General features: G+C 36.0%; 2 protein-coding genes and 1 long non-coding RNA gene across 5 annotated transcripts in view; all 3 read right to left on the bottom strand.

Annotated features, from left to right (window-relative positions):
* Window positions 1-1,006: 1,006 nt before the first annotated feature.
* Window positions 1,007-24,035, bottom strand: part of LOC149499924 (uncharacterized) — an 82,510-nt gene continuing 59,481 nt past the window's right edge. The window contains exon 2 of the long non-coding RNA XR_016325316.1: window positions 1,007-2,643. This is a non-coding gene — a long non-coding RNA (uncharacterized LOC149499924). The remainder of the gene's footprint in view (window positions 2,644-24,035) is intronic.
* Window positions 1,150-16,243, bottom strand: pall (F-box protein pallbearer). Of its 2 annotated transcripts, none has more exons than XM_028183250.2 (11): window positions 15,875-16,243; window positions 14,742-14,869; window positions 13,971-14,091; window positions 12,953-13,145; window positions 11,876-11,985; window positions 11,171-11,267; window positions 9,838-9,924; window positions 7,384-7,503; window positions 5,926-6,138; window positions 4,610-4,819; window positions 1,150-3,897 (listed from the first exon to the last, which is right to left on the bottom strand). In XM_028183250.2, the coding sequence occupies exons 1-10, from the start codon at window positions 15,956-15,958 to the stop codon at window positions 4,614-4,616; spliced, it is 1,359 nt and encodes a 452-aa protein (XP_028039051.2). In that variant the 5' UTR covers window positions 15,959-16,243; the 3' UTR covers window positions 1,150-3,897; window positions 4,610-4,613. The 2 variants fall into 2 exon arrangements, with proteins under 2 accessions (XP_028039051.2, XP_028039058.2); XM_028183257.2 differs by having other exon boundaries at window positions 11,876-11,982; window positions 15,875-16,242.
* LOC114249169 (uncharacterized) lies at window positions 18,234-23,172 on the bottom strand. Of its 2 annotated transcripts, none has more exons than XM_028182650.2 (3): window positions 22,779-23,172; window positions 21,243-21,489; window positions 18,234-20,317 (listed from the first exon to the last, which is right to left on the bottom strand). In XM_028182650.2, exons 2-3 carry the CDS (start codon window positions 21,483-21,485, stop codon window positions 18,287-18,289), a joined length of 2,274 nt encoding a protein of 757 aa, XP_028038451.2. In that variant the 5' UTR covers window positions 21,486-21,489; window positions 22,779-23,172; the 3' UTR covers window positions 18,234-18,286. The 2 variants fall into 2 exon arrangements, with proteins under 2 accessions (XP_028038451.2, XP_089594106.1); XM_089737980.1 differs by having other exon boundaries at window positions 22,663-22,797.

Genomic DNA, 24,035 nt, shown 5'->3' with positions numbered 1-24,035 from the left:
AAAAGAGAAAATGGAAAGCCGTTATTCAAACGAAGACTTGTCATTTCGTTTGAAAGGCGAAATTTTTGCTTCCCGTGCATTATGTAAGTATGTAATTATTTTGATATTATGGCCGTAATTACACACACTTTAACGTCATTTTCCTTACATGTTATCTTGCAGATCTAATGAATCGGCACAAATGTGGTTACGATTTTTATGGTGTCTTACTCATTACTTCCTCTTAGTACTTAGTAGTACATACAGTACTTACTCTTTCTTGTTTAATAAATTACCCGTTGCAGTTATTTTTTCTTGCTAAATATCATATATATTAAAGGGTGAAAGGTTACTTGGTCTAAGTGACATATATATTTGTAATTAAAGGTGCGTTTTATTTGGTATCGGCATCAACAGTTCGATGTTTTTAATTGAACTTCAATTAAGTTTACTCCATTGAAATAGCTGAATTTTTTTTTTATATTTTTTTTCAAATTTAAACTACAAATGGTTCTGCTGTAGTTTTATTTATTTATTTATTACTTATTGCATAACTGTCGCTTAAAACAAATAGTCTTTCACCAGTTGATAGATGTAAAAGATTCTTGGTAAAGGCTTTGTATAAAAATGCGCTAATAAAATTAGATATTCCACAGACGAACTGACCCCAGAATAAATCTGACCCCTATGACATTGAGTTTTATTAATATTGCACAAAAGTCATCATCAGTAGGCACGTTCACGTTTTTATTTCGACATGTTTCACACGTGAAATCGGTATGGCTTGTGGCCGAATTAGGATTTTTATTGCCTTTGTCTGCCTGATCATATAGCCCACACAATCGTGTGGGGTTAGCGTCGCTAATGGACATCAGCAATTCAGGGGCACATACTAATCGCAGTACTGGTGGTAGGACCTGTGGTGAGTTCGCGTGGGTACCACCACCCCGCCTATTTCTGCCGTGAAGCAGTATTGCGTTCCGCTTTGAAGAGGGTGAAACAGTCGTAAATTCAATTAGATGTCATCTTCATATGGTATTTTAATTATGATTAATACAAATTCTCAGAAAATTACATTAAAACTTGAAAAAAATTAATAATGTATTGGGTACACTAAATAAAATTTAATCTTAATTAAAAATATAACTTTTCTTAATAATGATACAAGTATTCATATTTCATTAATACGTTTATTTTTAAAGCACTGCGAGCTACCATTATACAATATGGTAAATATTATAATACGAATAACTGGCAACATTAACACAATGTCACCCTAAATAGAACAAACTTTAGAAATCACAATTGTTTTGTTTTAACGCACAACACTTCATATTGCTTCGAATTGGGGCTTTTCATATCATAACTTAATTCTAATATTCTTATATAAACGATTTAATAAATTTAGAATATTGCCTCATTCAGACCAAAGGATTTGTGCTTTGTGTTATGAGAGCTTACGAGCTTTGTACCTGTGCACGTCACGGAATCAATCCGGCTCCGGCGATTGGCTTAGCGATTGCCAACCACTGGTAGTGCTAATGGACAGCACAACATTGCCTAATGCCATACCGACTTAAAAAAAAAAGATTAAACTTTCAATAATTTTTTTTCAAAACTCTCTTGTCACGCTCTTGTGTGGTCCCATTCAAGTTTTGTCAGGATCTCACCAGTAATTTTATGGGTTAGTCTTAATAATTCATGTTTAATTGACTTCGAATACATTAATGATGTTGTTATTTTATTTTGATTTTTTTTTTATTATTGCTCCTACTACCACAGCGTTTAGTGTGACCATATAATAACATTTCAGTAGAAATGTAAGATGTATTGTCACGAGGCACACTGCTTCGGTTCAAAAGCCATAAATGCTTTCATCTCGTGCTTCAAGATAAGCGACGGCATCAATGTTGTTGTCCATGGACCGCATTACTCTAAGCTAGGTTAAGCCGTGAACTCGTCTGAAATCAATCGCAGTTTTATACACGGATCCATTTTTCAATGCTATTCCATTACACGCGCCCGAAAATAATCTAAATTCAATGCATTCACAACGCTCTCCCTCGCACAGTTAACGCGTTTATAGAATAAGAGTGACAGAGATAAAACATATATAAATTCGCTAAAACGCTTTACTAAAGCACTATGCTATAGGTATATATATCGCCTTTTCGCATTAAAAGTGTACAATTTCCAAAAATATCCGAAAATTAAGTTAGTATAACATTTGGTACATATCACCAGTATTTTTCTCATAAATACTGTCCAAAAGAGCGTAGTTTAGTTTTAGTTTTTTTAGTTTACTTAAAGAAGAAGTTTACTTAAGAAAGAAAATACAATCATAAATAGTGTACTAACTTACAATTCCAATTAATTATAGTCGAATTTCGACTACTGCGGGAGCTCTAGTACAGTTTTAATGCGAGAAGACGATATGTCGGAGACGGTTATTAGTTTGGTAGCTAAACGAAACGCAGCACGATTCAGGATAGATGGCAGCACGGTTGCGATATCGTCGGAACTCGGCTAATTTCGTGCTACGACAGAGCCTAGTCGATGGAGGCGCGTAGACGCCGTCACACTTACCAACCAGCCTTCTTGAAGAGCGGTGCCTCCGTCCTAAGAACTGTCATTCGTTTTCGTTTGTTTTGAAGTCGTCGTGGCCTAACGGATAAGACGTCCGGTGCATTCGTGTTGAGCGATGCACCGGTGTTCGAGTCCCGCAGGCGGGTACCAATTTTTGTAATGAAATACGTACTCAACAAATGTTCACTATTGACTTCCACGGTGAAGGAATTTGCGTAATTACTGGTGGTTTGACCTCTTGCGAGTCCGCGCGGGTAGGTACCACCATCCTGCCTATTTCTGCCGTAAAGCAGTAATGCGATTCGGTTTGAAGGGCGGGGCAGCCGTTGTAACTGTACTTGAGACCTTGAAACTTATATCTCAAGGTGGGTGGCGCATTTACGTTGTGGATGTCTATGGGCTCCAGTAACCATTTAACACCAGGCGGGCTGTGAGCTCGTCCACCCACCTAAGCAATAAATAAAAAATAGCGTCAAGAGAAGTTTTCTAAATTGTTCTACAAACATGATTGTTGTACTCAATATTTCTCTTAGCTCAATCACCCTATTCGCTGCTATGATATCTGACGATGGCGTTAATAATGAGGTTTTTCCGACATATATATATATATATAGCATAGTGCTTACGTTCGGCCGGTGTATTGTGGAACTAACCTACCTACAATATTGGTTCCAGATGTGTTTAATACATGATAACATTCCTATTTCATTATATTCATTGTATAAAATTTACGAAAAAAAACCAGCCATTTTTCTCCAAGACCCATTTTCGCACCAACATGTTACAAATTTTTCACAAATCTTATGAAGTAATTAGCTAAAATCATCTATGATACACCTCAACGGATTCGCTAGCAAATAATTTTAATGCTCATGTATGGGTTTTGTATTATTTATTGCAACAATTTTGTTTAAAACACCCATAATTTATACTTATCACAGAATTCCCCCATATAAAGTTATAGAAATTAGTTTTAAAAATAAATAAAAATATACGTATGATAATCAGATGGTGTCACGCATATATGCATATTCTCAAATATTTTTTTCAAATACCTGGAACCAAACTATGTACTTAATACAGGACATACAATAAAAATCTATAATATTAAATTGCACGAAATAAAACATTAATTAACTTCAATGCAATAATTGGTGAGTTTTTGTTAAAATGACTCAAGAAACAAAAGTAAATCATTTGTATCATCTGCCTTTCATGATTAATCTCAGTAACCAGTTCCAACTTCAGGTCTCCCAAGACATTGTCCATTGCTTCGTTGCCGGGGACTCTGAGGTATCTGTATTCCAATATACAGAAGGGCCAAGAAGATTTCTGATGAATAGTAAAATAAAAACATTTACAATATAAACACTTTAAATTAAATAATATTTAAATTAAATACAAATAAATCTGATACAATACATTACGAGCTAGAGCTAATCAAATCAAACATTTATTTTTTGGAACGAAGTCTCTTATGGAACGATGCCGAGGGGTACCCGAACCGGGAAAAAACGTCCGTAACGTAAGATTTTTATTAGTAATGCATACACTGTACGACTTAACTTTGTAATAACGTACAAAAAATAACATATTTTTTTATCATTCATTGACCACGATCTCAGAGCGTTCGTTTGCGCAATATACTAACCCTTATGCAAATAACCGTGAATGAAGTGTACCACAATAAGTTCGCACGTTACCGAATGACCGTGGGTTTTCTTTATACCTCGAATAGAACTTAAAATTAACATTTTTTATAATAAGGAACTTCGTTCCTATCTGGTATTCTACGATAATACACTATTCACACTATTCTGAGATCTTAGAACTCATATCTCAAGGTAGGAGGCGCATTTACGTTGTAGATGTCTATGGGCTCCAGTAACCACTTAACACCAGGTGGGCTGTGAGCTCGTCCACCCATCTAAGCAATAAAAAAAACCTTTTTTTCTTTAGACCTCGGTTCGGTGAATCTAAAATAGCCCCTTGAGGTTACTGGTATAGAATGTATGCAGTGTGTGGACAGTGGGTACCAGCTAACCGGTTCAGTCCAGGCGCTGTCGCTTGCCGGCGCGCTGGGCGGCGGCCTCGGCCGGGCCGGCGAGACGCTTGCCCTCGTTGCTGAGGCCGGTCTCGCAGGGCGGCGGCCGCTTCCGGCGCCGGTCCGTCTCGTGAATTTCCAGAAAACGTTTGATGTCGTCGTCGGTGAAATAAGAAGAGATGTTTCGTAGGGATGCCTGGTCATTTAAATCTAAAATGATATTAAAATGTAACGTTTGAATTTGAGGCAACACACAAAGACTTCAAGTAGACAGGTCGGTACTATCTGCCTATATATATATACAGGGTGCATTCAATTCCATTAAGGGTATAAAAATCGCTTTATCAGTCTTAATTTTATACTTGGAAAATTGGAATGATAAAAGTAGACTAAGTCTCCAACTAATATTTTTATTGAACTCTGTGTACGATAGTTTATAGTACGAAATACATAATACTTCACAATTATTTAGATTATATACACATATTAAAAAAACAAACAAAATAGCGTGGAGCACTGGCACAAATGAGTAATAGTCTATACACTACACGCTCAGCTGCTGCGAGGTACAGGCGCCGCCATGTTGGCCTTGGCTGCTCTGACGAGCGCATTTCACTTTATCCCTACTCCGCGGCCGACCGTCACGCGACATGCAACACACAAACGATTTTTTTTGAGACGATGTAATAAAAGTTTCACTTTAAAATCTTTTCTTCTTCTTTGTCTCCACCTCATTCCACTAGGTGAGGTCGGCACAGCGGATTTTTCTATTCCATTCTCTTCTATCAACCGTCATCTCAATACTTACTTCTCATACATACTACATACATTGTAACTATACGGAGACCTTAGAACTCATATCTCAAGATCCGTCGCGGCATTTACGTTGTAGATGTCTATGGGCTCCGATAGTACTTAACACCAGGTGGTCCGTGAGCTCGTCCACACACGTACGCAATAAAAAAAATTGTTTAAAAAAACTAAAAAACACGCTTTATATAAAATTCATCTAAAAAATAGTAAACAAATTTTAATAAATTTAAATTGAAAATAGTGTAAAATATATTTTATTGTAAAAAAAGCTATATATAAAAATTATATAAATTGGCAAAAATCTTATTTTGCAAATTGAATAATGGAATAATCTTATCAAATTAGTGTATTGTCATCGGTCCTCGATAAATCTATAACATTTGAATGAAATCTGGCCGTTTAAAGTGGCCGTCAAAATCGCGTCTAAGGGAGTCAGTTACAAACATACATACAAGTGAAGCTAATATAAAGCGTGTAAAAAATAAAAATAAAATGACTCTCACCTCCATCCGACATGTTCGCCAAGTGCCTCATCTTGTGCGCGAGGCCGCTGTTGGTGGCGGTGCTGGTTTTCCTCTTCCTGGCAGTGCGCTTGGCCGCGGTCCCGGGGCGAGCCTCGTGCGCGGTCGGCGCGTCGCGGGCCTTACTTGCGTCGTCGTCGTTCAGTAGACTTGGCAGTTTGATCATTGGATTCCTTGGCTTTATGTTTGTGGTGACTGAAAAAAGTCCCCAAAGATTTTTTAATTAATACTAGCTGACCCGACAGACTTCGTAGTGCCTCAATCGATAAATAAAATACCTTAACTTTTGTATAAAATAAACTTAAAACAAACAAAAAGAATCCGTCCGACGGGGGACACATCGAAGGGAAAACAAAATGGTTATTTTTATTTAATTCCGAGCATTTTCATATTTATCTACCTTTTAAACCTTCTCTGGACTTCCACACAAATAATTCAAGACCAATATTAGCCAAATTGGTCCAGCCGTTCTCGAGTTTTAGCGAGACTAACGAACAACAATTAATTTTTGTATATATAGATGTCTCGCAATTGAAAAACTTCTGAATAAATTAGGCGGGCGAGTGGCAATCCTATGTGTAAAGCTTCTTGACAAGCTTTTTCTGTTAGAAAATCCTATTCGTTTTCACCTGTCATGCAGAAACTGGGAAAGCATCCGAACCACCAGTAATCCCTCATCAGCATAAAAAAAACAATATTTTTAAAATTATGTGCCGAAACGGACTCACTGTACACTAGGTGCAAAATTACTTGCACCCTTGAGACATCAGGTCAAAATTTCATATTTAATATTAAGCAATAACTGGGGCTCATTCAAAACATTCTCAGTCCAAGTTAACTCAACTTGCCGCTAACATTTTCTATAATGTGAGCGCTATGACATTCTTCAAATTACGCCCTTGGCGTTGATGTCCATAAGTATCGGTGAACACTCACCATCCGCTACACCGTACGGAGACAACCAATATCACTTTTCAGATCAACCAAAAATAAATCTGCAAAATTATGCGTAATTACTGGTGGTACGTCCTCTTGTGAGTCCACACGGGCAGGTACCGCCGTCCTGCCTATATCTGCCGTGAAGCAACAATGCGTTTCGGTTTGAAGCGTGTGGCAGCCGTTGTAACTATACTGAGACCTTAGAACTTATATCTCAAGGTGGATGGCGCAATTTTTAGGCAGCGGCTTGGCTCTGCCTCCGGCATTGCTGACGTCCATGAGCGACGGTGACTACTTACCGTCAGGTGGGCCGTATGCTCATCTGCCTACAAAGGCAATAAAAAAAAATACTTTGTAGATGTCTATGGGCTCCGGTAACCGCTTAACACCAGGTGGTCCGTGAGCTCGTCCACACACCTAAGCAATAAAAATACATAAAATTAAATTAAAAGATACTGTATCACTCTTGTATTATTCATAATCATTCCAAATCGTGCTTACGTTTATTGTTGAGTTTGGACGTGCCAATGGGCAGCACGGATAGGTCCAGTTTGATTTGGCTCGAGAAGTGACGTAGCTCCTGCGAAGGACTCGCCTCGACGACTCCCACTGACGCCGCGGCTGTGAAGTAAGGATAATCGATATTTATCGATGTTTTAACATCGATTTTTTTGTTTCGATAAAATTGACACATCGATGTTATGAGAATAAAATATCGAATTATCGAAACGTATCGTATCTTTTATCGTATACGATCGGATATCGGATACGATATCGTATACGATAAAAGATACGATCTTGAAAGTTTCTAGCTAATGAGTCCTTAAGTAGTACAACTATTTTAAACTAGATGACACTGATTAACATAATCGAAGTAAGCCGTACTACATAAATGTGTGTGAAATTAAGAAAATGTAAATTGTGAAGTGCCATGTCGGAGTCAAGTCCATTAATAAAACGTAGTTTTAATTAATAAGCACATAATAATATCTATATGTATAAAATGAATTGTTGTTCGTTAGTCTCGCTAAAACTCGAGAACGGCTGGACCGATTTGGCTAACTTTGGTCTAGAATTGCTTGTAGAAGTCCAGAGAAGATTTAAAAGGTAGATAAATAGGAAAATGCTTGAAAATAAATAAAAATAACAATTTTGTTTTTCCTTTGATGTGTCCCCCGTCGGACGGATTCCTTTTGTTTGTTTTAAGTTTATTTTATACAAAAGTTTAGGTCTTTTGTTTATCGAATTGAGGCACTACGAATAAAATAGACAATTATAATTCCTATCAAAAACATCGATTCTTTTATTCGACTATGATTAATTGAAATTATAAGTTTGTACACTATTATGCTTCTATTTTCAAAGACTATTATACTTCTATAATCACAGATTTCGCCAAAACTACACTATAGACAAATATTAATAAAGACAAACAACATTTAATATTTTCTCATTTTGACAATGGAGTACTCGTATAAACAATAAGTTTGACATTAAGCAAATAGTATGCATGCGTGTGTACGTCAAATACATGGTAGTGTGTGTAATGTTTTTTTTATTGATTTAATGTAGTTTGTATGGATAATTATACAAAAATATTAACATTCTGCACTCCTTCTCTACATTCTCTATAAGTGTGGGAAAGGGGATTGCCCACTCTCCATAGTGTGCTAGGCCCAAGATGGACATCAAATATTACTATAAAAATGTACTGATTCAAATTCTTAAATGTATTGGATATCTAAAAAATATATTGAAATTGACGCCACTATTATAAAAAATGTAATAAAAATAAAAACTCGTTTTGAGGTTAATTTTCTATATAAATAAGTGTCGGATTGTGAGATACTTCAAGAACTTTTCTTTTCTTAATGTTTAAGATGTTCCTAATGTATTTTTATCCAATAGGGTATAAAAACACACTTAATTCTTTAAATATCTATATTTTCTTCATCTTCATACACAATTAGTATCATCTAAAAATAGCAAAGGAGAGCATATACACGGTTTTAAATCTCGGTCAGGGTAAAACCACAATTCACACAATGTTTTTTAGTCGTAGTATGAAACGTTATTGATAAAAGTAAAATAAATCGAAGAAAAATCAAAACACATCCATTTTGTACGCAAGCACAACACCACAAGCAGCAAGCGAAGTATCAGTCAGTCAGATTAAATTCAGTGTTGTCAGTATAAAGAAAAATAATTACATGAAATTCATATATCGATTATTTTTTTAAATAACCGATTTTATTTATATCTTAATTTTTTTTATATCTTAATCGATTGATTTATATCTTAATCTTTTTTTTACGAGTACACATTATTTTTTATGTTTTTGTTTTAGTTGTACATATTTAAATAACAATACTAGTAAAGTTTTTTTTATTGCTTAGATGGGTGGGCGAGCTCACAGCCACCCTGGTGTTGCTAAGTGGTTACTCGAGCCCACAGACATCTACAACGTAAATGCGCCACCCACCTTGAGATATAAGTTCTAAGGTCTCAAGTATAGTTACAAGTTAAAGTCCAATGGGTATGTCTTCGATGTTATTTTATGTGCATAAAATTCATTAAAATCGTTTGATTAATGATAATACTTAAAATGATTTATTTATATGTTTTATTTATATACTCAAAATATTTACTTTATACGTAAAAGGATTTGAAGCTGGCAATATTTTTCCCGCAAAAATAAAAATCCTTGTTTTTTCAATAGAGTTACTTTTTTTAAACTACTTATTGTAAACTATAGTGGCGCTTATTTGCAAGAAAGTAAATGCATATTTATTTATGACAAAATTAATGCAATAAGTATTTTTTCTATAATCTATTGTCCGCTTTGGGCCTAAAATGGGCCATCCCCTTTCATACTCCCCCGTCCGCGGAATTTTTCGTAAAAAGATTTACAAAATTTTTGCTTCACGTATTAATAATATGTATATAGATTTTTACCGGCAATAGCCTTTCCACCGGCTTGATTGGTGTGTGTCAATTCACGGTATTTGATGTCGCATTCTTCAATACGCTTCTTCAGCTCGGCTGAGAACAAACAGAACTAATTAATAAATTATATTAATTACTAGCCGTACTCGCCCGCTTCGTTGGGCATTTAGAATAACATTAATATTTATTGACATTATTATTATTGGGGAATCCAACACTCATATAAATATTAGCCTATCCATTAATTACATGTACTTTCTACATCAGCAGTCGGGGAACCGCGGTAAATTACCGCAATGGGGTAAAATGAAATTTCGGGGGGTAAAAATGAAACTTTTGTGAATAAAAAATATATATCGAAGTGAAACTTCTTTACAATCGTTAATTTTTTTGTTATTGTTTTCTTTTCAAAATTATCATGGGGCTATAATATGAAAAATGCTAAAAAGAAGTGATTTCGTTTTTTTTTTGTTCTTCGCCATGGGGTAGTTAGTATCAACTTACACAAAAATATTTTGGAGTAATAATTAAAAAAGTTCCCCGACCACTTTTCTACATGCATACCAAGTTTCAAGTCAATCGCATGCACGGTTCAGTAGTTATAACGGAACATCCGTAAAAACCACTGTAGATTTATATATTAGCATAGATATAGATCAACATAGACAAGCGTACGTCAGTAATACGTAGGGGCAGCTGTCAACTGGCTAAGCTCCTTTGTTACCTTCAAGAAACATGAGACGGACAAAAATTATACTTAAATTTCTTATTACTTATTATTTTACTTTTTTTTGTATTGCCTAGATAGGTGGACAACCACACAGCCCACCTGGTGTTAAGTGATCACTGGAGCCCATAGACATCTACAACGTAAATGCGCGACCCACCTTGAGATATAAGTTCTAAGGTCTCAGTATAGTTACAACGGCTGCCCCGCCCTTTTTTTTTTTTTTTTTTTTTATTGCTTTGCTGTGTGGACGAGCTCACAGCCCACCTGATGTTAAGTGGTTACTGGAGCCCATAGACATCTACAACGTAAATGCGCCACACACCTTGAGATATAGTTCTAAGGTCTCATATAGTCACAACGGCTGCCCCACCCTTCAAACCGAAACGCATTACTGCTTCACGGCAGAAATAGGCAGGGCGGTGGTACCTACCCGTGCGGACTCACAAGAGGTCCTACCACCAGTAAAAAATAATTATAATAATGGGGAAATTTCTGAAAACCTAATTTCTATTTATTACAGTCTAGACTGTTATACCCATAGAAACATGGAAACTGAGAGTCTTATACGTCTAGTGGCGTCATTACTCGGTTGATATGTTTATTGAGGCTCACCGATGGCCAAATCCTGTTCCCTTTGTTTCTTGGTCAGCTGCCTGATGATGACGACTTGCTTCATGGCCAGCTTCCGGTACCGCGCCAAGCGATCGAGCTGTTGAGAACATATTAACTAAATAGTTTGTTCAGTTTTATAAAATATAAATATACTGGTTACTCAATAGTTTGGAATCATAAGCTATTGGTTCTTTGAGACAATAAAATCGATCGAAAAACCATGATTCAGTTCTGCTTTTCTTTTATTAATGATCGAAAGGTTATTTAAAATACACTTTTTTTTAAATACACCTGACATTCCATTACCGCCTGAGGTTATTGAACCCAAATGTTCGGGTGCGTTCATTACTGTTTCATACAATACATTTAAAATTATATTTAGCCTTTGACTCTTGAATTTTTTTTTAATTGCATAGGTGGGTGGACGAGCTAACAGCCCACCTGGTGTTAAGTGAATACTGGAGCCCATGGATATCTACAACGTAAATGCGCCACCCACCTTGAGATATAAGTTCTAAGGTCTCAGTATAGTCACTACGGCTGCCCCACCCTTCAAACCGAAACGCATTACTGCTTCACGGCAGAAATAGGCAGGGCGGTGGTACCTACCCGTGCGGACTTACAAGAAGTCCTACCAGCAGTAGACTCTAGAAAATTCCATAGCAAAACTCTTTTGAAGGGTACCTATAAAAAGGACCTACTCACTCGATTCTGAAACTTCTTGTACTGCAAACCGAGACACAATGATAGATTGGAGTTCAACGTTGAGCGACGTTGTAGGGTCAAGATCTCCTGACGCATGGCAATCAATCCTGCTAGAACAAAAAGTAACATATCCATGTCTATATCGACGGGTGACCGGCTATTTGGCTTAAACGACATTTCGCTTAATACACGACATTTACCATTGTAATTAAAGGTCTGTTTTTTTTTTGTATTAGCGACCCCCCTCGCTTCGCTTCGGAAACTGTAATTTATTATTGATTTCTCCACTATTTAATGAATGTTATTATACATATAAACCTTCCTCTTCAATCACTCTATTTATTAAAAAACCCGCATCAATATCCGTTACGTAGTTTTAAAGATTTAAGCATACATAGGAATATAGGGACAGAGAAAGCGACTTTGTTTTATACTAAATATGTAGTGATTAGCATCAACAGTTCTATGTTTTTAATTGAACTTCAACTAAGTTTACTCCATTCAAATAGCTAAAGAAGTTTTTAAGCTATTGCATAGCTTTAATCGCGGGCGTTGAGCGCGGCGTCCGAACCAAGAAATTCCGTAACGAAAATAAAACCTAACACCCCCACTACGCCTAATGTAGCTCGCGTTCAACACATTCACACGTTGCGCTTGTGTAGTGTTTGTGAATAAGCGCGCGGCGTGACGTCACACTGCATGCGCATCATGAAAAGTCTGCCCATCTCTCTCTCGCGCGGTCTAGCTTATGAGTGTGAAGGGGACAGTTAATGTTTTGTGCTTTTGTTAATGTTTATAAATATAGCGTGATCTCATTTTATTATTGTTTTAATAATAAATTATTATTGTCTAATTACAATTGCTTAAGTTGATAAAAAATGCTATGCAATAGCTTTACCGCGGCAGTCCTCGAGTGCCACACGTGTCTTTTTTTTTTTGTCATATTTTTTTCAAAATTTTAACTGTAAATGGCTCTCCTGTAAAGTTGCAGAAATGTAGCTTAACCTTTCATCGGTCGATATACTTATTAGATTAATAAGTAGTTAGTAATAAATTTATTTAATGTCTGGTACGTACCGTTTCCCGGTTTGGGAGCCACCTGCGCCATACCCTCCTGAAGGTTCTTCCTGAATGCGGGCGATATCTTATCGTCGAAGTGCTCGATAGCCATGCTCGATATATCCCTGAGCTCCTGTAACACTTCGTGAGCACGAGGAGGCGTCGCGGACGTGTCCAGTATGGTCAAAACGCGTTTTATTTCGTCTATAACCTGGAATAATTATAATTAATATACACTGTTCTGAAGATAGTATAGTATAAAACAAAGTCGCTTTCTCTGTCCCTATATCCCTATGTAAGCTTAAATCTTTAAAACTACGCAACGGATTTTGATGCGGTTTTTTTTAATAGATAGAGTGATTGAAGAGGAAGGTTTATTTGTATAATAACATCCATTAAATAGTGGAGAAATCAATAATAAGTTACAGTTTCCGAAGCGAAGCGAGGGCGGGTCGCTAGTAAAAACTAAAGCAAACACAGGTAATAAAAGGTCCTTGAACAGATGTAGTCAGTATAACACACCTTCTTACAAAAACTAGTTTAGTATGCGTGGAAAATTCCGTTATTAAAATGCTGCGGAACAGAAAGAAAAACAATATGTGTTACATACAGGGTGTACAGATTGCTCCTACAGCTGAAAATGAGTATAAACTACAGCTGAACGTTTACCAAAATGTACACTATCATTATTAGTTATCATTACGATGATCATTATGAATGCTTATCATTTTACCAAGTTCATATCGAATGAATCTACAATATAAGATTGATGCGGGTGGAAGCCAGCACCCGCTTTCACTCGAGGCCTTTAATTTGATTCAAAAGTGATTTCGCAGCTCTGTTGTGCTAATAACCATTAGTGATACAAACTGTCTTCGTTTTTTAAAACGTGTTTGCTGGAAAAAACTGGCCCAGAAATCACTATCTAAAAAAAGCACACCCTGTACAATAGTTCTCTTCTGTTCCATTTTGTTGTACTGTGGACTCTACCTGTACCGATTGTGACTACAAACTCATTTTGAATCTAAAGACTAACCTTCCCAGGTATAAAACAGCACATTCCTGTGTCAATGTACTTTGAGTATGTCATGCTGAGCATTGATATCCGTGTCTCTATCGAAGTCAAGATATCGCAGTGACGAGACAAAGGATGATGTCTGAAATTCAAAATTAATATATTATGTTCGGTTTTGAAAAATTATAGGCTGCTATGATTAAAACTGCTTTTATGATTTAGTCTCACATTCATGACATTTCTTCGATACTCAACAGTTTTCTGGGTCATGAACAACTAAGATGTTATTCAGAATTTGAATATTGTGCAAAAGTATAATTTTGAGATATTGAGTAAATACATTCACATGAAAATGTTTTAAGTAGCAGTATTCTTATCATTAATTTCAGTTAGTATACTAGTCAAATTGTATCCAAGGCAGTTAGTCAAATGTTGTTTTAAAAAACTACGCATAGTAGAAATTACCATAAAAATGAGGCTATGTGTGTTATTTACTAGTGGTAGGACCTCTTGACCGTGCGGTGAAGCAGTAACGCGTTTCGGTTTGAAGGGTGGGGCAGCCATTGTAACTATGCTGAGACCTTAGAACTTATACCTCAAGGTGGGTGGTGCATTTACATTGTAGATATCTATGGGCTCCAGTTTCCACTTAACACCAGATGGGCTGTGAGCTCGTCCACCCTCCTAAGCAATAAAAAATAAAATATTAACTAATTGGTCATACTACCTGATACGGTACTACGGTGACTAGTTGTCAGGATCATTATTTATCACTATTTGGTAATTACAAACCTGCGTTCTGACTCGCGCCTGGGCAACTGAGCTTTGACTGTTTTCAAGGCCATTGCATGTCGACGCTCTATCATCAGGAAACCGCGGTTCAGCATTCGGGAGCATATTTCGTTAAATGTTCTACACACCTGATAGGAAAACCATTTTCAATTAAAACTTTTAAAGTACTAGCCTGTCAACTTATTTTGTAAAATTCCACATTCCTGTTTATCAATTGCAATATTTTTGATAACATTGAGAAAAAAAACAAGAAACCCAAGAATGCTTCATTCAGTGCACAAACTAAACTGCATTTTGATACTACAACAAAAACTGAATTTCATAACTCGGGGAACAGAATTTTTTTTGCTGATAGCCTTAAGAAGCTATTTCAGCTTCACCATAAAATGTAGGTGAGCTCACAGGGCTCAAGCTTGACAACATCGCTAACACTAACCCTAGCAAGAGCAGTGCAGTCGCAATCAACAGGTTCGACGAAAAAGATGACCAGGAGGGAACAGAATTTTTATTTATTTATTTAGACAGTACTATTAGGCCTAATTAGCATAATTAAATTAAGGTAACAAAGTGTTCATGTCTTCTTAAGACTGACTGATTAAAACTTATTTTGTAACTATTTTAAACGATTTAGGGTTGTGTCCATCACATCAACTGGGCTGAAATACATTTTGGTTTACAAACAACAGAATTTAATTTTTATCATTACTTGATGTGCTAGTTACTGCAGTTTACTGTGTTTACATTTATTTATTGCTGCTTATAATCTATTTTTTTTATATCAAAGCTATTGAAAATCGAATTATGTAAAAATATGAATGTCAATATCATTTAAGTATTAATCTTTAGTAAAATTAATTAGACAATATACATATTCAAAACATAATCCTGTCGTGTTAATTAGAACATCGCACGAAACTAATGCGTAATGAGACTAATGAATCGAATCTGCAGTTATAAATAGAAAATAGTACCTACATGACATACTATGTAATAGTATGTTAGGAACTTACGAAGTTATAGCCTTTGCAATACATACAAATGTTTTATATGATTCACTGCACAATAATAACGTCATACTTATTAAGTGATTTAACATATAACAACCAAATCTTTATTAAATTAACAAAACTTACCAATCGATTCTTCGCGATTTCATCGTGTGAAAAATATGAAAATATATTTTCTATCATAACTAAAGGAAGATCTAGAAACTCCATCTTGTCACGATACAAAAATAATAACTCGGTAACTACTAAGCCATGCACGAGAATTAATGTATATTCATAAATCTTAATTAATATTTACACTTGCAGTTTAACAGTGGTTAGGTTTCCCGATGTTTCTTTGTAATAAAAATAATAGTGTATACACACAGTATGTAGGTACCACTCACAAACACGATGGATATTTAGAATACGTCTGTACCACCCTTATCAATAGGTATAAATTTGTGTAACTCAAAAGTGATTCGTTCCGATGAACTGCTTCCTTCTACTGTGTAAAATGAACTCGTTCACTCCCACGCAGTATTTTTGAGAACACTTCTCAAATATTAAGTGGGTAATCTATGACTGCGTGGAAGTGAACGAGTTCGAGTTAACTACGGATTAATCCTTAGTGAAATTTTATTCCTAGTATCAATCATATATCGACGTTCAACATCAGATCATATTCACACACACTTATCCCGACAAATCTTATCGTGAAAATATTTTGGATGAAAATGTGTGACGGGTTAACAAAGTCTGTTAAAAAATGAACTAACTCTTGATAAGAATTACGTACAATGTGAAGAGAAACGTAAATATGTATAAAAGTAGTAGAAATTAAATGTATATAAATTTGAATTTAAATACGCCTTTGGTATATACATAACTCAATTCGATAAAAACAATTAGACCTTTGCGCTCAATAAAAAAAAAGTATCGAATATAGGGAACGAAAAGAGCTGGGTAACAAGTTCATTTTACGGAAAAAGGTTTAATGAACAGATTCACTGTAATTACAGAGCTATAATTATATTGGCTTAACGCTCATTGCAAACCGTAGCTGTCACTAGCATAATTTTAATAAATTACTGCTCTGTAAAATTAAAACAAAAACAGTAAAATAACACTACCAATATTTCTTTGTTTTGTAAAAGCTTTGTGGAAATTCCGCGAACGAATAAACGCTAAAGGTGCTGTAGCCGCGGTAGTCAGTTACCTGTCCGTATATATATATGTGCACAAACGTAATATCTCTATTAACGATGAACAGCAACGAATTTTATTAATATACTATGATAGAATAATCCATCTTTAAGATTGACAGCGGCTCTAGTATTCGGCATACATTCGGTCGGTTATTTGTATGGGTAATCTATGGCTGCAAAGCGTGCAGTGCAGACTGCAGACCATTTTTTTTTTATTCTATCAAGCCACAGACGTCCATTGCTGGACATAGGTAGGTCTCCCCCTAAAAGAGCATGTAGGTATGTAACACTACGTTTACGTGTAGGTACCCCAAGCCTCGCCACGTAGATAGGTCTTGCGCTGCCTCAGCTGCCTGCATCAAACGGATACCCGCGAACCTCAATCGACCATAGATGATATATACTTAATTTATTGCAACAGTAGACAGTGTTCGTAGATGTAAACCTACACATACAAAGCACAATTACAGATGCATTCTAACAAAAAAATCGACAATGTTTATAAATCTATAGTAATATTATAAAGCTGAAGAGTTTGTTTGTTTGAACGAGCTAATCTCAGGAACTACTTATCCAATTTGAAAATTCTTTTAGTGTTAGTTAGCCCATTTATCGAGGAAGGCTATAGGTTATATAACATCACGCTAAGACCAATACAAGTGGAGCACTCATAAAGAATGTTTCAAGATAGGGGTTAAATAGCTCCTTAACATTCTATAAATCAAAATTATTTTCACTTTCTACGTAAATGAAGTGGGTGGTAAAATTTAGCGTTATGCCAAAGTAACTATTCTACGCGAACGGAGTCGCGGGCAAAAACTAGTTTAATGATAAAATTACAACTAGAAGCATCCTTACGTATTACTTTAGAATTCATATTATCTCTATAATGGCGCCATCCTATTTTTTAGCTGGCAGACGGATTTGCCAGTTTTTTTTTATTACCTCCACATTAGAAAGTGGTGGTAAATTAATTTACCTTAGTTTATGTAAATGACAATTTATGACAAGCTGATGTGAAATCTTTTTAAAATCTAGAGAATGAAAATAGCCGGTCGTCTTTTATTTATTTATTGCGTAGTTGCGTGGAAGTGCTCACAGCCCACCTGGTGTAAAGTGGTTACCGGAGCCCGTAGACATCTACAACGTAAATGCCGCCAGTCACCTTGATGAGTTCTAAGGTCTCAGTATAGTTATTATATTATAGTTGTTGTCTGCGATTTTTAACACTACCACGCTATATAGACAAGATGTATGAAGCAGACCCATATGCTGCTGTGTACATAAAACTAAATAAATAACCATAACACCAAATTCCTTTATTAAACCTTTTAAAAAAGAAAGTCGTAACTTAAAGTGGTAGATCACAGTGCTTTTTCCTAACATGAAACCGCAACGAAGTATTATACTTCGTTGCAAATGAACAAACTTCACATTTAAAACGTTTTTCGGTCGAATGCTTGTATTTATGTTGGACTAAGTTAGCCGGTAAGATCGTGGCGTAGTCGCACTGGTCACACATGTAGCGTTTTTTGCCAGTTGCATGTGCCTCTTCGTGATATTTCAGAATATACTTATTCATGCTCTGAAATGGGCATTGACTGCATTGAAATTTGACTCCCAAATCTGCATGTTTCCTTTTATGCTTCTCCATAGCGCCCGGGTAATACGTTTTATATCTACAGCCGTTAAATTCGCAATGTATTGTTGTAGCATTTTTGTGTCTTAGAGTGTGCTGAGTTAAACTCACTTTGGAAGTGGTCCGGTATTCGCAATAATTACATTTCATTTCTGTTAATTCAGTGTGTTTGGCTTTCATGTGCTTGTTCAATTCCTTAGTTGACACAATTTCTCCGCACACTTGACACTGTGTCTCTTCAGCTATATGATGGTTTTGTTCGAAATGCAATTTCAATTGATTCCAAGTTACATATGTTTCTGAACATTTCGTACACTGATAGGGATCTTTGATTTCCTCTTTTATATCTTCACATTTTATTTCTATAAAATTCTCAATGTTTTTATAATTAGATAAATGCACTGTGTTTATGTGTTTGCATAATTCAAACTCATCTTTGAAGGATTCTGAACATTGACTACAATTTTGCAGGTTAACATTCACAAGCTTTTGCGTTGGATGTTTTAAAATTAAATGACGTCTATAACTCTCTTTAGTCTTCAAAGTTTTATTACAATATTTACAAGTGTACCTTATGTTCATATGAACTTTCATCAAATGAGGCTTTAGCTGCCTCTTCTCGTGGAATCCTTGATTGCATATATTACAAAAGACAGTTTTTGGGGTGTCAATTTTGTGTAAACGCCTCAGATGTTTCGCGAGGCCAACTTCTGTGGCAAATATAAGTCCACATATCGAACATTCCTTTATGAATTTCACGTGTGAATGATTCAGGTATGCTTCTTTACTATTGAATTTTTTCTTGCATATCCTACAATATGTTCTTATGTCATGTTTTCTTCTGACATGACGTTTTAAACTCTCTAATTTGTCATAGGACAAGTTACATATCCGGCATTTCAATTGGAATGACTCCTGCAAGGCATTGTGTTTCCTCCTCATATGTAGCTTTAAATAATTAATGGATGTGAACATCAATGGACACTCTTTACATGTAATCTCACCGGTCACCTCATTTCGGAAACTTGCTAAATTTTCGTCATCAGCATTCTCAGATTTCACATTCGGCTCATCACTGACTTTGTGCTTCCTTTGTATATGACGGGCATAGGTTTCCCGTTTGCTAAATATTTTCGTGCAAAACGGGCAGTTGAACCATTGATTTGAGGTTGGTTGTACCCCAGAATGTTTTCTTTGTATATGCACCATTAAGCTTCTGTGTTTCTCATAAGCCAGACCGCATTCTGAGCAAACATGTTTAAATGAATCCTCATATTTTCCATGTTTTCTTGTCATATGCATCCGCAACCTTGACTTTCCTTTGAAAACCAACGAGCATACCTCACAAGTGTGGTCCTCATTGTCTTCTTCCACAGACTCAGGTCCGTGTTTTCTTTTAATATGTGCAACTAAACTATTCTTTGAATCATAAGACATACTGCAGTAGTCACATACATGTTTGCAGAACCTCCGAAATACTTTGTGCTTCCTTTTCTGATGCATGAAAAGAGTTTTCTCAGACTTAAAGACTAGATGGCAAACTTGGCATATTATGTTGTCATTAGTTACAGTTTCCGCTTCTACCTTGATTTTCGGACTGCATTTTACAACATTTTTTTCATTGACAACACTTTCAAATGTTAATATGGCACCTTCATGACTTTGTTCTTCGAGTTTAACAATTGGTTCCATGTCCATGATATCGTTTTGTAACGGCTCAGTGTTACCAGCATCATCGGCATACTGCAATATAGCAAACAATATATTTAAAAGTATTTAAATAGCTACTACTTCATTTTGGGCTGTACAAAATATTTAATTCAGATATAAAATTTAACTCATAAATACATTTACAAAGTATTAAGCTAGAAAATTATCACATTGGGTTCCTTCACCACTATGGTGGTGTAATCATCAATAGAAAACTAGATTACATATTTTTATTTTTCCGTGTCACTTTCAGAAAATTCAACTGAAAGCAAACATTCATTATATGTGACATCTCAGGGGCACAGCTAAAACGGCAAATATGGAATTGTTCAGGACCACAAATAATATATTTTAGGACCCAAGCCCAGAAGTTCTTAAGACGTTTTTTTTTTCCTAGAAGTATCTTAAATAAGAATGTCGCCACCTTCTCTCTTTTAAATAATAATTTTAAAATTTTACAATGCATACCATCAGCTTAGCAAGTACTGTATTACATGATATAAGATGCACATTTGTGTGTTTTTATGCACATGTATTTGTGATACATCTAAATAATATATATTTAATTTTGATAGAGGGTGTTGACAAGTGCTAGATGTAAATTACAATGGTTCTTCTTATAATAAAAGTAAATTGATGAAATTAGGAAATAGCAAGAAAGTCCTTGAATAACTACTTAGATATATTTTCAGATCTCTAAGTATTTACATTTTTCTATTTATTCTACTGTTTATAATAAAAATATTGAATTTAGGTATTTTTACAATTTTTAGCTTGAAATATCTATATAATTATTGGCATATTCTAATCAATATAATATGGTAATTAAAATGTTCATTGAGCCAAGTAAGAGTAAAAACTGGATCAGATTTATAAATATGACTATAAGTATTTTTTATTTAGTGGACTGAATTTGCAATGTGCTTTTAGATTTAGCAAACATACTTTTATGTCTTACCTCATCGAAGTTCAATTCCACCTCAATATTCTCTACTTTAATATTTACTTCTGGGTCTAAAGCGAATGTTGGCACCTCTGGAAAATGTTTGCGTTCTATTTCCAAATCTTTGAATGGATCTTCCTGGATCTTTTTTTTCTTCTTTTTCTTCTTTTTGAATTCATATGACATCTCCTCCTCAGGTAGGAATGATGTTGGATCCCTTCGCAATGGCTTGTTTTCACTGTGCAGTTTTAGAGACATTATTCTGGAAGATGAAAGAAAACATACTCTTAAGTTTTTATGTCCACATGAGTAGTTAGTAGCTTAATTCTGCCATATAGTAGTAATGTAGATGTTTAAAGTAATATAGAAGTCATTGCGGCTTAAGGCAGCCAAGTGCATTCATATTGAGCATAGCAAATGTGTCAGTGTTCAAATCACACTGGCAGATACCAGTTTTTCTAATGAAATAATTGATAATTGTTCATAGTTGACTTCCAAGATGAAGGAATAACATAGTATAATAAAAAAAAAATGCTCAAAATTTTCATTTGCAAAATTACTTATGGTGGGGAATCATGTGAGCCCACACGGACATGTATACCCTCACGGGCTACATACGGCCATAGGGCTCACGAGTAGGTACCTGAGGTGGTACCCTACCATACTACCTATCACTGCAGTAGAGCAGTAATGCTTTACGGTTCCAAGGGTGGGGCAGCCATTTTAGTATAAATACTAAGACTTAGAACTCATGTTCCAAGGTGAGAGGCAGTATTAAGGTGGTTAATGTCTAAGTGCTCTGGTAACCACTTAACACTGGGTGGGGCGTGAGTTTGTTGATTTCTTTCGTTACATTGATCTAAGAAATATAAAAAAGTGTTGCAGTGTAAAGGGAATGTTATAAACTAAGGATTATAATATGCTATCTGTGCCAGTATTTAATATATTGTAAGAACAATAAAATTGAGTATCCATTGTAGCTTGGCTAGGCCCTTGACGTTTTTAATGGACAATTCATGAGCAACAGTGACAGCTCCCCACAGAATTAAATGTGAATTAATGTTTCAGAAGACCGCCCCAGAACTAAGGGAAAGCAACATAAATAGGTTAAATACTTGAAAGCGTCTCATCCATCATTGTATTTTGACTTTAAAACACATTTAGTCCTAGGACTAAGTAGTATAAGTTACACAACATCCAGTTTCATTTACGAACACAATAAAAACTTGAAATCTGAACTATTGTGGGAAGAAATGCAAATCGAGCACTTTGTGATTTTCCACAAGAGATTTATGAATAACATTACTATATTATCCAAAACAATCAATTTCCTATTACTATTTAAAGTACACACTCAAATATATTGACGATTTTAGTTAACATTTTTTTATGACATAAAATAACTGACCAGTAAGTAAATAATAAAAAAACATACTATCCTCAATTTATAAATATTGATTTCAGGGTTAAAACAACGTAAGTCTAAGAATGTAGAACCTATTGCTCAAATTTAAAGGCGCGAATGCCGAATGCATTAAACACGTCACTCACCAAAAAATTAGAATATATCAGCAATGTTTTTCATTAAAAATCACGTGTTGTTGTAAGATCCTATCAGTAATAATCACGCATGTTTGCGTAAAATGATCATATTTAACATTTTTTAATTAAACTACCTAAGCCTTTATCATAAAAATCAATATTTTATTATCAATTCATTAATATTTTAATACAAAATGGCCTTATAGTATAGAAGTCATCATATGATTGACGCTTGAATAATATGACAATTATGACATTTAATTTTTATTATTGCAAGCTTTACAAAAATTTGCTAATTAAACCAAATGGTTTTGTATAGAGGCGACTGCTCAAATGTTACAGTTTAAACTATTAATTCTATGATTAATTCACATAGAAATTATATGTTTAAAATTAAAACGTCACTCTAGCATTTTGGGCAGAGAGAGTGAGCTTGTGTTGTTTTATCTATCACACTGAAATCTCAATCTTAGACTAAACTAAGAAATCAATTTTATTATTATTGAGAGGAACGAAGCTTATCGTCTTAAAATATTTTGGACAGTGAAGTTTTTATTCAACCACGTTTTGACTTTTGCGGGTTTGTTGACGTACCGCGTACCAGCCGATGTTAAGTCAAACAACACTGGGGGCGGCCCTATCATATGGTGCGCAATAAAATGCGCCCATGGGCCCCCCGATCACGGAGCGTCTCCAGCCTCAGCAGCTGCGGGACATCGTCTCGGCGCTGTTCCCGCAGGAGCGGGAGGGATTTGTCGCTCCCTCTATGGACGCGCCGCCGGAATACGACGGTGAAGTCCCTGCTGAGGTGCCCCATATAACGGGGGTGGAGCTCCGTGTGGCCGTGCGCAAAATGTGCGCGAAGGACACTGCACCCGGCCCGGATGGCGTCCATGGCCGGGTTTGGGCCTTGGCTCTTGGTGCCCTAGGGGACCGACTCTTGAGGCTTTACAACTCTTGCCTCGAGTCGGGACGGTTTCCTTCATCGTGGAGGACGGGCAGACTCGTGCTGTTGAGAAAGGAGGGGCGCCCGGCGGATACTGCCGCCGGGTACCGTCCCATCGTGTTGCTGGATGAGGTGGGCAAGCTGCTGGAACGTATTCTGGCGGCCCGCATCATCCAGCATCTGGTCGGGGTGGGACCCGATCTGTCGGCGGAACAGTATGGCTTCCGAGAGGGCCGCTCAACGGTGGACGCGATCCTTCGCGTGCGGGCCCTCTCGGAGGAGGCCATCTCCAGGGGCGGGGTGGCTTTGGCGGTGTCACT

The sequence above is a fragment of the Bombyx mandarina genome, chromosome 24, assembly GCF_030267445.1.
Source record: "Bombyx mandarina strain Sakado chromosome 24, ASM3026744v2".
In the NCBI taxonomy this organism is placed as follows: Eukaryota; Metazoa; Arthropoda; class Insecta; order Lepidoptera; family Bombycidae; genus Bombyx; species Bombyx mandarina.
This window is presented reverse-complemented; position numbering and strand designations above follow the sequence as displayed.

Coding starts and splice junctions, on each gene's coding strand:
- pall (XM_028183250.2), bottom strand. CDS start 15,958: ATGGAGTTTCTAGATCTTCCTTTAGTTATGATAGAAAATATATTTTCA. Junction 6,139..7,383: donor GTCCAAACTCAACAATAAAC/GTAAGCACGATT, acceptor GACTTTTTTCAG/TCACCACAAACATAAAGCCA. Junction 4,820..5,925: donor GGCGAACATGTCGGATGGAG/GTGAGAGTCATT, acceptor ATATCATTTTAG/ATTTAAATGACCAGGCATCC.
- LOC114249169 (XM_028182650.2), bottom strand. CDS start 21,485: ATGTCTCTAAAACTGCACAGTGAAAACAAGCCATTGCGAAGGGATCCA. Junction 20,318..21,242: donor TGGAATTGAACTTCGATGAG/GTAAGACATAAA, acceptor GCTATATTGCAG/TATGCCGATGATGCTGGTAA.